Source organism: Suncus etruscus, chromosome 7 (genome assembly GCF_024139225.1).
Source record: "Suncus etruscus isolate mSunEtr1 chromosome 7, mSunEtr1.pri.cur, whole genome shotgun sequence".
NCBI lineage: Eukaryota > Metazoa > Chordata > Mammalia > Eulipotyphla > Soricidae > Suncus > Suncus etruscus.
The window spans coordinates 82,649,250-82,666,585 of NC_064854.1; the positions used below are offsets into that span (position 1 = coordinate 82,649,250).

The 17,336-nt window shown below is 39.2% G+C and overlaps 1 protein-coding gene across 1 annotated transcript in view; it reads right to left on the bottom strand.

The window, feature by feature from the left end:
* Positions 1–17,336, bottom strand: part of LRRC1 (leucine rich repeat containing 1) — a 170,228-nt gene that overhangs the window by 91,840 nt on the left and 61,052 nt on the right. The window contains exons 2-3 of the mRNA XM_049777648.1: positions 6,097–6,214; positions 5,753–5,856 (exon numbers count right to left, since the gene is read on the bottom strand). Of these exons, the coding sequence (XP_049633605.1) occupies positions 5,753–5,856; positions 6,097–6,214 (222 nt within the window). The remainder of the gene's footprint in view (positions 1–5,752; positions 5,857–6,096; positions 6,215–17,336) is intronic.

A 17,336-nucleotide genomic window follows, 5' to 3' on the forward strand; every position in this document is an offset into this window, starting at 1 on the left:
GTTCTTTACATGACTGAAACCCAACCGTAATCATGTTTGTAATCAAGGTGTTTAAATAAAGATATTAAAAAATGAATTTTATTTCTTTTTTTACGGTATGTTGTTTCACCAAGATACTTTAGTTTTATGGCTCCCTGACTATTACTGCAGGTGTCTGCTATTTAATTGCATCCAGTGTCTAGTTTTAAATGAGAAGCTTAAATATTTATAGTAAGATAATATTGTTTTTATTAATGTCTTTATTTACACACCTTCATTTCAAACATGACAAGATGAAGGTGAATGTTACAATGCAGAAACGCCTTAGAAAAGTCTAAATTTGGGGCCGGCGAGGTGGCGCTAGAGGTAAGGTGTCTGCCTTGCAAGAGCTAGCCAAGGAAGGACTGCTTTGATCCAGGCGTCCCATATGGTCCCCCCAAGCCAGGGGCAATTTCTGAGCGCTTAGCCAGGAGTAACCCCTGGGCATCAAATGGTTGTGGCCCAAAAAAACTAAAAAAAAAAAAAAAGGTCTAAATTTGTATTTAGAATTTTCTAAGGCGTTTCTGCATTGTAACTTTCACCTTCATTTTGTAAGGAAGAAGAGTTAATAGGCATGCACGTGAGTGCACATATGCACCGTGCGCGCACACACACACACCACTTTCCTCCTATTCCCATTTTTAAATCAGATAATAATAATTCCTCTTAAATTATAGAAGATGGGAAAAAATTAAACTACTGTAGTTCCCATGTTATGTTTTCTTTTTGCACTACTACTTCAAAGTGCATATGGAGAAATCTATTCTAAACATTAAAAAGCTTGGAATACTTCAAATAACCAGCCGGCTTTTAATGGTAGTTACCCAGGCAGTCTTCAGTGGAGTTGCCTGATCCAGTGGCAATCAAAAGATACCAAGAAAGCATTTCGGATGCTCAGAATGTATTCCAGCTCTTTGAACTAGCTCCTGGACTCTCCTCGCTTATTGAAATAAAAAGAAGCAGATGACTTAACTCAAAACCTAAAAATACATCACAGTTTATAATGTTATAAATTGTAATTCCTGCAATAAGCTTCACTCAGCTTGTTTTTAAGCCTCTTGCAATAATTGCAGTATATTATCTTCCATGTGTTTATACCAATAGTTTTACTTTTCTTCAATGGTTTAGAAAACTATTCTGGGGGGTTGTTCAGAAAAACTGTATAGCAGCAGATTGCTCCCTTTTCATGTAGCTGACCTGACTTTGATCTCCATCATCCTATATGGTCCATTGAACCCTGCCAGTAGTGATCACTGAGTACAGAGCAAGGAGTAAACCCTGAGAAATGCTATGTGTGACCCTCCCTCCAAAACAAACAAACAAAAAAATCAATGAAAAAATTCTACACACTGGAAAAAGAAACTGGACCAAACTACAAAAATGAACCCCTACAAACTTGAGCGATCTCCAATACTGTGCTGGGGGGAGGGGGGGGCTGGGCCATCCCCAGCTGTGTGGGTCAGAGGACTAAATAATACTCAGACCAGGTCCTAGAGGGCTTCGAGACTCAGCAGTACTAAGATGTAGCCCAGACCTGCGAACCTGACTGTTCCTGCTCGGACCCTGTAAAGGCAGCACCTGTGTTTTCTATAATTTGCCTCATCCTTCTAGATTAAAATTTTATGATTTTATATAAAATTTTCCCACTGTTAAAATGAAAAGCAAGCTACATTCACTGGATAAAAATGATAAAAGTAACAATAGGTATATAATAGACCACCATCAAATTTTCTAAAAGTTAGTCCAAAAGAAGAAAAAAAAAATATAAGGCCCCTTTTGCACTATGATTCAATTTTAAAATCTGCTGTTTGGCAAAACCACTTTAAATTATCTTTAGCAGTGCTGGTGGTGCATTTCTTATTCTTTGGGAAAAATTGAACTAAATGGGTAATGATTTAGTACTGTGATGTAAGTCAAATTACAGCACAGACTATAAAATTCAAATTACTAACTCTTCAGGCAAGATTCACGATATGTTAAGAAAGTCTGCCCTAAATTCTTAGATAGCAAGATGACTATGAAGTCACCGAACTTGGAGATCATTTCCTCAAACAGCTGAGAGTTAAGAGCAGAGAAAAGATGTAAAGTCCAGGCTTTTGAGTACATGCACTATTACAGAAAACACAGACTTGAATTTGAAGCCTGAGTACTTTTTGAACAATATTTCAACAGTACCTGTAATATCCTGTCCTGTATTCCAACAACCCATGTGCCTATGTTCTTTCATAACTATCTGAGCTATCTGCCTAGTCAAAAGGTAATTCCTATGAACAGGAGAGGGTTAGGTATGCATACTTTGAATGAGTAAAGCTATGAGGTCAAATTTCCAGTACTGTGCGCCTCACACCAGCACCACTGGATCTTAACACTGAACCATCCAGCCTAGTTGGTTAAGTATAGTTGAGAGTGATCCCTGGACCCCACCCCACCCCCACCTCCAGGCATTGCTTGAAAGGAACTACTCCCCGAAAAGCAAACAATTCCACCAAATCTGCCACATTACTCATCTCTCACTGGGTCTGTCTCAGAGGCAGGGCTGTGTTGTCTTCCTCTAGTCAGTAAGTATTGGCACCTTGGGGAGGAGCCAGCACAGAGCCAGCAAGATGCTGAGTCTCTCCACACTTACTGCAGAGATTATCCACACATCCTACTTAGAACTCATAATTAAGTACACATGCTCTGACTGCTCAGCTTACACTTTCCTAACACTGCGTGCAATTCCATTGAGTCTGTGCCAAACACAGCAGAAAATAAAACCACAACTCAGTGCTGGAAGACCCTGGCAGATCTTCTTGACCCAAGAAAATGACTATACAAAACTTTTCTATATTTACAGATCACATTGGAGAGGAATATGTTCTTTCCTGCACTTGAGCAAGAAAACAGCAAAGCTAACCTGTGTTTTTAGTCAGCTTTGATTGACTTATGGACCATTTAGGTTTCCCAAGGAAGGCTGTGAGGGTGCCAAAAGCTAAATAAATCTGTGATGCAGAGGTCTGATCTTGGCTTCTAAATAGGGATATAAGATATTGGGGTTCAGTATATTCAGTGAAATAGCCAGGGTGACATCTAGCCAGGAGCCATCTATGAATACAGAATTTCAAGTTCCAAACCAGACAGACTACTGTATCAGAGTCTGCATTTTAATAAAATCACTCAGAATTTAAATTAGTTGTATAGTTAAGTTTTATATCAGCATTGCTCATAGACTTAAATAATCTGATCACTGACTTCTTCCATTCCTCCCCCAGAGTCAAATACTGCTCTCTAGAAAGCCAGGAAATGAGAAAACCAATCAAGATCCCACTTTGACAGTGGTCAGAAGCCCAGGTGCTGTGCACAAATTCAAAGAAACAGCCAGTGACCCTCTTAATTTCCTGTTTGAGATTAAGAAGCTCATGGAGGGTTCTAAACCTGAGTCAATTTCTTCCCCTTGCCTGCAGCCATAGAAAGAAGGGTTACTCATACCACCTCCCAGGCTATAAACCTCCTGACTATTTACTGAGAAAAATCCACATTCATGTAATTTTTAACTGGAAAGAGAAAGGAGAGGGGAGATGAGAGGGAGGAAAGGGGGGAGGAAGAGGGAGAATAAAAGAGGAAGATGGAAAATGAGAGGGAAGTGGGGAAAAGGGAGAGGAAATGCAAAGAGATTTGCCTAAATTGTAAATAATGGGAGAGTTTTTAAGTCCTGATACATTATAACCTTTAGTGGAAGCTGAGTTGCTTGCATTAACATACTATAGAGCTATAAGGAGACACATGGCACAGTCTGAAGTCCTCTTTCTAGAAATGGATGTCTGACACAAAACATAGGAAGAGACAAAACTGGCAGTTCAAGAGGTCAACTTTGCAGAATCTCTCATCCTGCTGGTTCAAGTTCTTCAGTTCTCCAGTTCTCCAGTTCTCACTCTTCCAAACAATTAAAGCCAACACTGCCCCTCTCTGTCAGGTATTTCTGAACTTCAGATTTCCCCCCTTTTTTAAAAAAAAATTGGGCCACACCCAGTGGTGCTCAGGGGTTACTCCTGGCAGGTTCAGGGAACCATATGTGATGCCAGGGATTGAGCCCAGGCTGGCCATGTGTTAAGGCAAATGCCCTCTCTGCTATGCTATTGCTCTGGCCCTTATTTTCCTTTCTAATTGCAATTTCAGAGTCACTTTTATTTCTCCAGAATGTGATTCAATGACTGTTTTGCAGAATCACTGTGCTTTTTTTTAAACAGTCACTCAATTATAACTGAGGTAACTTCCTAGATAAGATAGTGGTTTTCAATTATGTTAGCATTACACAAGCACAATAAAGGGCAGCTTTAGAGCAGGTCCATGCCTCTCTTTAGAGGAAAAAAAAAAACTGCCCATAATCAAGTTCTATATTCAAGGAACTGGTACTGCTTGCCTCCTCTATTCTTGTATTGGGCTAAATATATGGAGATTTAGCACAGGGGATAAGGCACTTGCCTTGCATGTAACCAACCCTGTGTCATAATCCTGGCACCACATATAGTTAACTCTCCATGCCCCATCAAGAGTGAGGCCTGAATATTGGTAGGTATGGGCCCCAAAATCTCCTCCCAAAATATGTGGGGTCACATCGGGGAGAAAACTTGCTGGAGTACATATTAGCATGCAGAAGATCAGAATTCGATGCCTAGCACTTAATGGTTCTGCCAAGCACTGCCAGGAGGACCCCCTGAACACTGAGCCACAGTAGCACTGCTGATTATAGTCCCCCAGAATGAAACAAAAATAAATGTACTAGATTAACTATTCCATACTTGGGTATTTTTCACTGGCAAACAGCTTCACAGCAGAGGCAGGAAGCAAAAAATAAATAAAAACTGCCAGAAACCTTCTCATCTCTCCCCCTGCCTCTTGCATGCGTGAGATCTAGGTTCAAGAAAGCTGATCAGAGGAGAGAAAAAAGTGAAGTACCTACACAACAACTCAGATGTGAGGACCCACTCCCAACCCCCAATGGTAGGCTTGGTGCCAGTGATTTTGGAATTCTAACCCCACCCTTTTATCTAAGCTGACACTTGAGTCCCCTCCAAGCAAGCAAACTAAAAAAGAAACCACAAAACAAAATAGATATATAATTTGAAAGAAAGATAAGTATCATTTACATAAATAATTCAGAGTGTGCTAAAGCCTGAGGAAATTACACCAGTGTTTTTGGAAAAACTAAATCCCATCACTATGCATGGGCAGGGCTTCCCGTTATGGAGGGGTGTTCAGTGGCACCCTTGCCCCCACTGTTAGCAGTACTTCCTCTTCTTCCTGACAGTCAAACATGACTACACGTTTTCAAGTCCTTTTTTTTGGGGGGGGGGGCACCATACCTGGTGGTGCTTAGGGTTTCCTAACATAAATATTGGACAGACACAACAACAACAACAAAAAGAAGATTACAGGCTGATATCCTTAATGAACACATATGCAAAGATCCCTAACAAAATATCATAAACAGAAATCAATGATACGCCAAAAAGATTATACAACATGACCACGTAAAGTTCATCCCAGGCATGCAAGGATGATTTAACATATCTTAAGACTTAAGACAGCTAGAAACTGTCATTTTAAATGAAAGTAATTGGATAAGCAGGAGTGACAGCCTAGTAGGGAGGACTGGAAGAGCCACAAGCAGGTCTATTCACTGCAGAAACAGATTCTCACAGAAGCACAGAGACACTCTGGGGAAGAGAGCCACAGCCAGGAGAACTCCCCACACAAAAGTCATATTCAGTAAACTGAAGGGTGGAATTCCATGATTTTTCAACCGACTCTCCCACTCTGACCAAAACAACTTGGAGCCAACAGAAATAAAATTACTACCTAAACACCGAAAATAACAAGTTTTAATTAAAAAATCATTAACTTTGGGGCAAAAAAACCTTTCTGTTGACTAAGCTAGCTGAGAATGATGTGAATTTCATCCAAAAAATAGTCTTAGCTTTCTCACAACCAACAGAAAAATGATCTCCAATACTACTTCTCCAGCTCTAATTACAGTAAATTGGTGCCCCCACCCCCCAAAAAAAACAGATAAACAAAAAAAGACAAGCTTTATCTTACCATTTCGGGATACATCAAGTTCCACCAGCTGCATGAAGTTTGCTATTTCTGGAGGGAGCCGCTGTATCTCATTATCACTAAGTCCGAGCTTTCGTAATTTGACTAGCTGGAAAAATTGCTGAAAGAAAAAATTTAGTTTCACATCAGTCTCATATGTGTTTGCAATGCAAACTCTGCCCACTATGAAATTGAAGGCTACTAGTATGGCTTTTAAAAATTAATGAAGATAGGGGGTGGAGAGATAATCTAGGGACTAAGGAGCTTATTTCATATGACCTGGGGCATACATAGAGTCCCCAGAACAGTTAGGAGTAGCTCAAGAGTACCACTAGATGTGACCCACTACATCCACAAAACACATAAATATGAGCAACACCAATGTTGTTTCTATTTTGAAACAAGAAATATCTGTACTGTATATCTTTGCATCTTACCTATAATTATCTCAACATGAAGTTTTTAAAAATGAAGTACCCCATATGCACCAACAATATAATATGGCATCATTCCTTTTGGCATAGGCACATTAAAATGGGGGAAATCTTAATGTATAGAAACAAGTTTTTATCTACTAGGAATAAGAACCCATAAATTTTATAATACAGGGGCATCTTCCACCCTGAACATATGTCATGGGGTCTCAACTTAGAGCTCATGTGACCTAACATTGACAGTCCGACCCCAAGCCCCAGATCCAAACCTTAGAACTGACACAGTTCTCTGCAGCAGCACCAGGAAATAAACTCCCCCCAGGGGAGTCCCTGATACCACTCTGATACCAACTTGCTCAAAGGTCAATTCGATGAGGAAACAGCAACAACATGATCTAAGGCAGTGCTTCTCAAATTGTGGGGCACCCTCTCCGCCCCTCCCCCGGGGAAGGGCGCAATGCTCCGTAAAGGGGGGGGGGCGTGTTTGACCCTGGCAAACACTGTCATAACAAGCTAAGCCCCATGTTTATGTCTCTGTATGTCTCTGGAGCTGAGAGTTGCTGTGTCCTGCTTCAAACCCCGCTTCGAAAAGCTATGCATTGCAAAACGTGCTCATTGTAGCCATTAATCCAGACATCACCTCTGATTAAAAAGTCAGCTCAAATTATTTTATATATTTTTGTTTTGCAGGTAAAGTTTTTTTTAATAAAGATACTATTTACAGTCTCACGGGGAGCAAAAAATGTTTTCTTCTTCCTAGGGGGGCATGACAGGAAATAATTGAGAAGCACTGATCTAAGGGCAGGTTGCCCTACCTCATCACCTACAGGTGAGATGGTATCAGAAGACACTCGTCTTTTGATTTGTGCAAAAACCGAGATTACTAAATATAATTGTTGTTGTTGACTACAACAACCATGACTGAGCAGAAATTCTGGAACCATAAAGAAAGACTCTATCCTAGACTTTGTACTAGGATCTGTGCAAAAACCAAGATATCCTATTACAGTGGACTGACTGACAACCACAACTGAGCAGAACATTTTCTGGAAGCACAAAGGAAGACTTTGGGGTTCAACAGTGAAAGGAGCTCGTAGTCAGGCTCATGATAGTTTGCTTCAATGGTGGAGATACCCTTTATCTCTTATGCCAAGGGAATTTCCTTTCAAATTTCCCCAATACTTGATGTGCTTATGCAAAAATAAATAAACCTTGCCATAGCAGCAGTCTTTTTCTTTTAATTTCATATTTATAGCTTCTAAACAGGGGCTCATGCCCGCTTTTTCTATTTTTCTTCTTCTTTTCTTCTTTTTTTTTTATTTTTTTGGGGGGGTCACACCCAGCAGTGCTCAGGGTTTACTCCTAGCTCTGCGCTCAGAAATCGCTCCTGGCAGGCTCACTCAGGAGACCAAATGGGATGCCAGGAATGGAACGAGGTCTGTCCTGGTCGACTGTGTGTGCAAGGCAAATGCCTTAATGCTGTGCTATCTCTCTGGTTTTCAGTTTTCTTTTTTTGAAATAAGAATCACAGAACAAGAATCATCTTGTTCTACCTCATATTTCTATGTCTTCCTACGAACTGAGGAAAAAAAGATATCAGGTAACAGAGGCAAAGCAGTTTCATGAGCATTGAGTGGAAATAAAAAATGATCAGTCTTAAATACCCAACTCAAGAAAACCAAGAGACCCAAACCACAATAAGGTATACACAAAAGGGACCTGTTACACTAGCAGTCCAGGGGGCGAAGGGTGGAGGTATGGGCTGCATGCTGGGAACAGTGGGGGAGGGAGGTCATCACTGGTGGTGGGAATACCTCTGATTCACTGTCATTAAATACATTAAATTTAACTGTGAAAGACTTGTAATTCACGTCGGTCTCAATTAAAAATTAAAAAAAATGAATAATTCCATGAGATTAGTAAATTGCACCTTAAACCATCAATCCAGTACACAGTTCCATTTTCTGCTAGGGATTCTGATGCTACATCCATAGTGTTAAATTTCACTCAAGTGAAATGTATTTTGAAGAGATTTTTGAAAGGAAGACAGTGGACCAGACAATTTATACATACACCTTAACTTTGTGGAGAAGAAAAATAAGTGTGCTGAGTACTAAAATCAACTCAAAAGCAAAGGAAAGATGGGCATCAATATGAAAATATGGAACTAGTGCCTGAAAACAGCCAAATGTGACAGCAGACAAAGAACAACATGATCCAGCCACAAAATCTTTGAAGCTAGAAAACAAAAGAACAAGGGACAACAACAAAAATTAAATCTAGGGAATGTGAGAGTAGTGACTAAAGAAGGTTAGTTTGAAGGTTACCTGTGGAGGAAATTGAAGAGTCAAAAAATGCATACAAAGTACAGTTAGGGTCTATAAATCTTCCCTGCCCTGCACGGCCAGGCAGAAGACTGAAAAAGGTTCCCTCTCAGGAGAAATGATTACACAGCTGAAAGAATGTCAGAGGGGAACAAGACACTGAAAATACCCTTTTCTCCCAATAGTCAGGCACCAGGACAAACCTGCAGTATAAAGGACAAGGTCCTGGTTATAAATGCCCAAAGACTTTTGGTCTTTCCCTTCCCCTTCTATGTTCACTTTTCTTTCTCCTTCCCTCCCTTCCTTCCTTGTATCTAGCTCTTTCATTTAAACAAGGCCAAATTTCTCCAAACAGTAGAGGAAAATTCTTACTATGTAAGAAAACATGTGTGCACACTTCAGGGAAAGGGAGGACTCAGACAAAAAAGAACTCTCAATATCTGGGCTAACCAAACTGACTCTAAATGAATTCCTCAGAGATCAATTAAACAAATCAAATTCCCAACTGTAACAACAATAACTATACACAATGTAACAGCACAAAAAACACTCTCAGTCAATAATCTCCTTAAATGTCAAAGGACTAAACTCTCCATTAAAAGACACATAGTAGGGCCCGGAGAGATAGCACAGCGGCGTTTGCATTGCAAGCAGCAGATCCAGGACCAAAGGTGGTTGGTTCGAATCCCGGTGTCCCATATGGTCCCCCGTGCCTGCCAGGAGCTATTTCTGAGCAGACAGCCAGGAGTAACCCCTGAGCACCGCCGGGTGTGGCCCAAAAACCAAAAAAAAAAAAAAAAAAAGAAAGAAAAGACACATAGTAGAGGATAAGATTAGAAAACAAAAACCGGAGCTGCTTGCAAGAAACAGAGCTAAAATATCAGGATAGACACAGGCTTAGAATAATGGGATGGAAATTAATTATTCAAGTCACTGAAAAAAAATAAAAATAAAAAGCTTGGGCAGCCAGACTTAAATATCAGACTAAATCACATTCAGCCTAAAAAAGTGCTCAAAGACAAAGAGGGTCACTACTTATTGATCAGGCAAACATTAGACAAAGAAGTACTAACTCTGATCAACATTTTTTTTTTTTTTTTTTGGTTTTTGGGCCACACCCGGTAACGCTCAGGGGTTACTCCTGGCTATGCGCTCAGAAGTCGCTCCTGGCTTGGGGGACCATATGGGACGCCGGGGGATCGAACCGCGGTCCGTCTCCTAGGCTAGCGCAGGTAAGGCAGGCACCTTACCTCCAGCGCCACCGCCCGGCCCCTCTGATCAACATTTATGTACCAAATATAGAGCCAGCAAATTTCATAACATGTTTTTGCTTACAGACCTAGAGAAGCATATGAACAGTTATGTCATAGTAGTAGAAGACTTCAACACACCATTATCATCATTAGATAGGTCCACAAGGCAGAAAACTATCAAAAGACATAAGAGCCCTAAATGAGAAACTAGAAGAACTTGGACTAATGAACCTATACAGGGCCCTCTATCCCCAGAAAGAGGAATACACAAACTTCTCAAGTGCACATGAAACCTTCTCTACACTAGACCAAACTTTAGGATACAAATCTAACTTTCATAAAGTCTCAAATAAAAGAATTATACCAAGCATCTATCAGAAAACAACAAAACAGAGATCAAAATTGTAAAAAGGAGAAACAGAGAAAATCTAACACTTAGAGATTAAACAACATTCTCCTCTACAACAGCTGGATCAAAAAGGTAATCGAGGAAGAGATGAAAACATTCCTTGAGACGAATGACAGGGAAGAAACAAATTTCAAAATCTATGGACATAGCAGTAATTAAGGAGAAACTCAGCAATTACAGGCCTATGTTAGGAAAGAGGAAAATGACAAAACAGCTTAAAGGGACAACTTAAGGACCTGGAAACCCAGCAGAAATAAAACTAAAACACAGGTAAAGGAAAATAAATAATAAAAGCCAGAGTAGAAATAAACACCATAGAAACAAAGAAATCAAAAAGACTCAATAAGACTAGGAAAGAATAAACAAAATAGACAAACCACTGACAAGATTCACAAAGGAAAAAAAAAAAGGGGGAAACACCCAATATATAGAAACACAAATGAAAGGGGAGAAATTACAATGGAACCTCAAGAAATACAAGACATCATGAGGGTTTATTATAAGCTGTAATTAGTTAAGTTAGAGAACCCAGAAGAAAGCGATACATTCCTGGAAAAAAATATCTCCCGAGATGTAATAAAGAGGAAATAAAAGTCTAACGAGGCCAATCCCATCTAAGGAATTTGAAACAGTAATCAAGAAACTCCCCAGAAACGAAAGTCCAGGACTGGATGGTTTTACAAGTGTATTCTATGAAACGTTCAAAGAAGAACTACTACCATTGATCCTCAGGTTTTTCCAAAACATCAAAAAGACAGGAATCCTCCCTAATTCCTTTTATGAGGCTAATAACACACTCATTCCCAAAGCTGACAAAGATACCACACACGCACGTGCACGCACACAAACACACACACACGAACTACAGATCAACTTCACTAATGAACATGGACGCAAAAATCCTCAACAAAATCTTAGCAAACCAAAGCCAACAATACATCAAAAAGATTATACAGCATGATCAAATGGGTTTCATCCCAGGGATACAAGGATGATTCAATATATGCAAATCATACACTACATCAACAATGAGAAAGATAAAAACCACAATATCATATCAATCAATGCAGAAAAGGCATTTGACAAAATTCAACACCCTTTCATGATAAAACACTTAGCAAAATAGGGTTGGATTGAACCTTCCTCAAAACACTTACAGCTATCTATGAAAAGAACACAGCCAACAGAATCCTTAATGGTGAAGAACTGAAAGCATTTCCACTAATGCCAGGTACTAGGCAAGGGTGTCCTCCACTCTTATTCAACAGTTTTCAAATCCTAGCAATATTAATCAGACAAGAGAAGAGAATCAAAGGAATACAAATAGGAAAGGAGGAAGGCAAACTATCTTTATTTACAGATGATATGATGATATAGATAGAAAACCCTAAAGAGTCCAAAACAATAAAGTTCTTAGAAATAATAAACCAATACAGCCATGTGGCCAGCTACTAATTCAATACACAAAAGACAGTAGCATTCTTCTTTACAAATAACAAAGCAAGCAGAGGAGAAAGAGATAAAGGAATCTATCCCATTTAAAATAGTACCAAAACATTTCAAGTACCTAAGAATCAACCTAACAAGAGAAGTAAAAGATTGGACCAGTGGTCCTCAAACTACGGCCACACATTGTATTTGTTCCCATTTTGTTCCTTCACTTCAAAATAAGATATATGAAGTGTGCATAGGAATTTGTTCATAATTTTTGTTTTTACTATAGTCTGGCCCTCCAACAGTCTGAGGGACAGTGAACTGGCCCCCCGTTTAAAATGTTTGAGGACCACTGATCTATACCATGAAAACTTCAAAACCCTTCAAAAAGAAATTGAAGGGGACCTAAGGAAATGGAAAATCCTGTGCTCACGGGTAAAGAAAAATCAATATCATCAAAATTATTATCTTACCTAAACTATTATATAGATTCAAGGCAATCCCTATTCAAATTCAGACATCATTTTTTAAGGACTTAGAATAATCAATTATACAGTTTGTGTGGAACAACAAGAGATCTAGGTTAGCCAAATCCATATTAAAAAGCGAGAAATTGGGCAGTATCTCTTTACCTAACCTGAAGCTTTACTATAAGGCCATAGTGATCAAAACTGAATGATACTGGAACAAAGACAGAAGCTATCCAGTGACATATTGCCAAATATATGGCCAGCTAATATTTGACAAAGAAGCCATGAACTTGAAATGGTACAAAGACAGTCTCTTCAAAAATGTGTTGAAACAACTGGATAACTACCTGTAAGAAATTAAAGATTGATCCTCACAACTTACACCAAAGTTAACTCAAAATGGGTTAAAGACCTTGAAATCAGACCCAAATCTATAAAAGTTCACAGAGGAAAACATAGGCAGAACCCTCCAAGACAAACACCTCAATAAAAGCCTTCAATGATAGAATGCCAACAGCAAACCTAAATAAATGGGACTACATCAAATTAAAAACTTTCTGTATGGCTAGAAGACAGTTAATGGAACAGGAAAAAATTTTGCACTCGGAACATCAGATTAAGGTTTGATACCTAGGATATACAAAGCACTCACAAAGACTAGCTCCACAAAACCTAAAAATAAAAATACATTGAAAAATAGGGATAAGAAATGAATAGACACTTCTCTGAGGAAGACCAACAGATGGCCAATAAGCACATGAACATGTTCACCATCACTCATCATTAAGGAAACCCAAATCAAGACAAGTATGAGGATGGCACACATCAAAAATAACGAGACCAGAGGCTAGAGTGATAGCAGTAAGGCGGTTGTCTTATACGCAGCCAATACACATGAGGGACCCTGGTTCGAATCCCAGCATCCCATATGGTCCCCCAAGCCTGCCAGAAGCAACTTCTGAGCACAGAGCCAGGAGTAACTCCTCCGGGTGTGACCCAAAAGCCAAACATAATGAATGAATGAATGAACGAACGAACGAACAAACAAATAATGAGACCAATCTCTCCTAGTGGGGATGCAGTAAGAAACTCTCATTCACTGCTGGTGGGAATGCTGCCTGGTCCAACACCTATGGAAAACAGTATGGAGGATTCTCAGTAAACTCAAAATTGAGTTGCCATATAACCTAGCAATCACACTCCTGGGTATCTATTCCCAAGATAGAAAGACTTTCATCCAAAAGTATGTATACACACCACTGTTCATTGCTGTACTCAGTACAATAGCCAAGACTTGGAATCAACCTAGATGTCCAACAACAGATGGGTGGATCATGAAGATGTGGTACATATTCACAATATTACATAGCAGTAAGAAATGATACAATCACATGCAATTTTCAGCAACATGGATCGAACTAGAAAATATTGTGTTAAATGAAGTAAGCCAGAAGGATTAATATAGAATAATATCACTGATATGAGACCTTTAGAATAACTCCATGGAAACACAACAGTCTAAATGGTAGATATTCTGAACACCATACATGACAGGGTATAGTGAGAAGTGATCAAACCAAGCAGAAGAGAGGAAACACAAAGCCTTTACTCTCTTTTATACCACAAAAAAACCAACAATAATGAAAATAGCACTTTAGATTGAACAGTTGTTCACTCAACCTCACACTACAAAGGCCTACAATTACGTTCTAATATCCTTATCTACAGAATCTGGTGCAGAACATGATTGGAAGACAGAGACTCATGCTCCAATGCTGACTATAAGTATGTTTTAATACCTTAAGTTTATTATGTATTAAACAACTCTTCAAATTCTTTTTACACAGAGGATTGTGGAGATATTGGTTGGACACCCTAATGTTGCAATTAGGTGCTCTATCATATTAGACTTCATATACAGTTCTCACTAGAACAATGTCTGGATAAAATACTTCAATTTACCCATTTCCTTTTAATTATGTCTTCTACTATACTCTAAAGCTTATGATCATAGAGACCACTGAAATAGAACTGCATGCCATAGATTTATGTTCTAGGACCCACTAATTGAATATGATTTTGCAAATTACTATTATCCTTATACTCTTTCTTTTATTTAAATTATTTTTTCTTTTTCCTTTTTCTAGCTTTCTTCATTTTCAATTCAAGCTATGGTACTATTATATCAAAATGCATATGCTGTCAGCTTCCTTCCAGGAAAGGAATTTAGATGCACAAGACATGATGGATGATTCTACATAAGGTAGACTCCCCTTAGAGTGCTCTCTTCCATACTGCATAGTTGACTAGTAGTGAAAATTATGTTTATTCTAAAATGCTCCATACACAATCTAATTCTGAACTTTTCATTTAGCAAAATTCACCCCTGCCATCAATGAAGTGCCAAGAAATCAGGAAAACCCATTACCCTGGTACTGGTCCAACCTAGTTGTTTTATTTTTTCTCTTTATTTTTCTTCTTTTATTTTCTATTCCTCACTCCTAAGCTATTTTTTATTTATTTATACTTGTTTTTTATTAACTCAATTATTTCTTAGGCACTCCAAACCAAAGGTCAGGCCTCCAACTACAACTACAATTAGATCTTTAACATCTGACTATAAGCAGGCATGCCTTTGTATGCAGGATTATCCTCTATGTTTGCCTAATCGATAATGTAAACAAGCCATGCCTACATAGTATATAGCCCCTCCTCCCCACATTCAATTCAGAAGTTCTTCTATCCTCTCATGCCCTCACCTGATCCGTTACCTCTCCTTATTCAACCCTCTTTACCCTCAGTTCTTAACTCCTTAGGAATTGTGACCAACCCCCTGCCTCAATGAGCTGCCATCCAGCTCCCAAAGCAAAAGAACACCCTCTAAGTTTCACATCTCTAGCCCCAGCAGGAAGTTGTAACCACCACTCCTGCTGACTCATTGTATGCAGATCTCTTTCTCACACACACACACACCTCAACATGGACTGGTGCATGCTACCAGATTCAGCTCCAGAAGGACCCCCAACTCAAGGACATTACCCTATCCCTTATCACTACAAACCATTTCTCAATCTCAATAAGACCATGGGGTAGGACAAAAATGTGCCCTGGATCTCATCCCTCCCCAAGACTAACTCAAAGGACTTAATGGGGATATCTATATTTTCTATGTATGTTTAATCCCTTAATAGTTATACCTCTTAGTGTGTCTACTTCCAAATGTAAAGATGCATATGTAGCCTCCTCCATCCCTATTTTTAAATATTCTTAATTTTTTAATTTTTATTCATGTATTTATTCATTTATTTTCTTTCCTGTTCTGTTTCTGCTTCGTATGAATTCTAAAAGAAAATTCTTACATGGGATAAAAGCTCAGGTCAAAACCAGGGCACAGAGATTGTATAGTCTGACATTTTTATCCCCTAATGCTCCAACAATACAAAAACAGCATCATTCCTTTGTGCACAGACACACTAAAATGTGGAAATCTTAAGTATAGAAACTAACTTAAAGTATAGGGATAAGAACTCATAAAGTGGGGCCCGGAGAGATAGCACAGCGGCGTTTGCCTTGCAAGCAGCCTATCCAGGACCAAAGGTGGTTGGTTCGAACCCCAGTGTCCCATATGGTCCCCCGTGCCTGCCAGGAGCTATTTCTGAGCAGACAGCCAGGAGTAACCCCTGAGCACTGCCGGGTGTGGCCCAAAAACCAAAAAAAAAAAAAAAAGAACTCATAAAGTTTATAATACAGGGGCCTCTCCCAATCTCAACATTTGTCATGGGAACAGGACCTAAATCTCACCTGATCGGACATAAACATCCTACCCCAAGCCCCAGATCCCAACCTTAGAACTGGCACAGTTCCTGAAACAGCACTGGGAATTAAACTCCCCCCCTCCCTCCCCGAGAATCCGTAATACAGCTCTAGCACCAACTTCAACCAGGACCTGCTCATACAACATCCTATGAGGAAATAACAACTTGACCTAAACACAGTTTGCTTCACCTCATCACCTAATGGTAAGATGAAATCAAAAGACACTCCATCCTTTGATCGTGCAAAAACCAAGATTACTAAATATATAGGACAGACAGCAACAACTGTAACTGAATAGAACTTCTAAAACCATAAAGAAAGACTCTATCCTAGACTTTGTCTTGGGACCTGTGCAAAAACCAAGATCTCAAATTACAGAATACTGACTTTATTAAACAAAACTGGGGGGCCGGAGAGAGAGCATGGAGGTAAGGCGTTTGCCTTTCATGCAGGTTGGTGGTTCGAATCCCGGCATCCCACATGGTCCTGCGAGCCTTCCAGGGGCAATTTCTGAGCGTAAAGCCAGGAGTGGCCCCTGAACGCTGCTGGATGTGACCCAAAAACCAAAAAATAAAGTAAAAGTAAACAAACAAACAAAAAAAATGAGCAGAGCATTTCCTGACACCATAAAAAGACCTGAGGGTTTGATAATGAACAAAGCCAGAGCCTGTAGAAGATCCCGTGACAGTATGCTTCAATCAAGGGGGGAGAAACCCTTTATCTCTCAGGCCAAGGAAATTTCCTTTCTAACTTCCCCAATACTTAATGTGCCTATGCAGGGGGAAAAGAACTATTGCACCAATCCACCCCTTTCTTTTTTTTTTTCTTTTTTTAAATTTTTGTTTTGTTTTGTTCTGTTAGGTCTTGTTTCTTTTTTTCTTTTTTTGTCCCTCCTCTTTTAAATTTACATTCACAGTTTCTAAATAAGAGCTCCTCCCCAATTTTTTTTTACTTTTTTTAAAAATTATTCATTTGTTATTTTTCTTTTTTTCTTTTTCTTATCAACAGAACCATAGAACTTGAATCATCTTATTCTGCCGCATACATTGAGAAAATAAAAAGTGGATGATACCAAGGGCAAGTTCTCTTATGAACACTGAGTG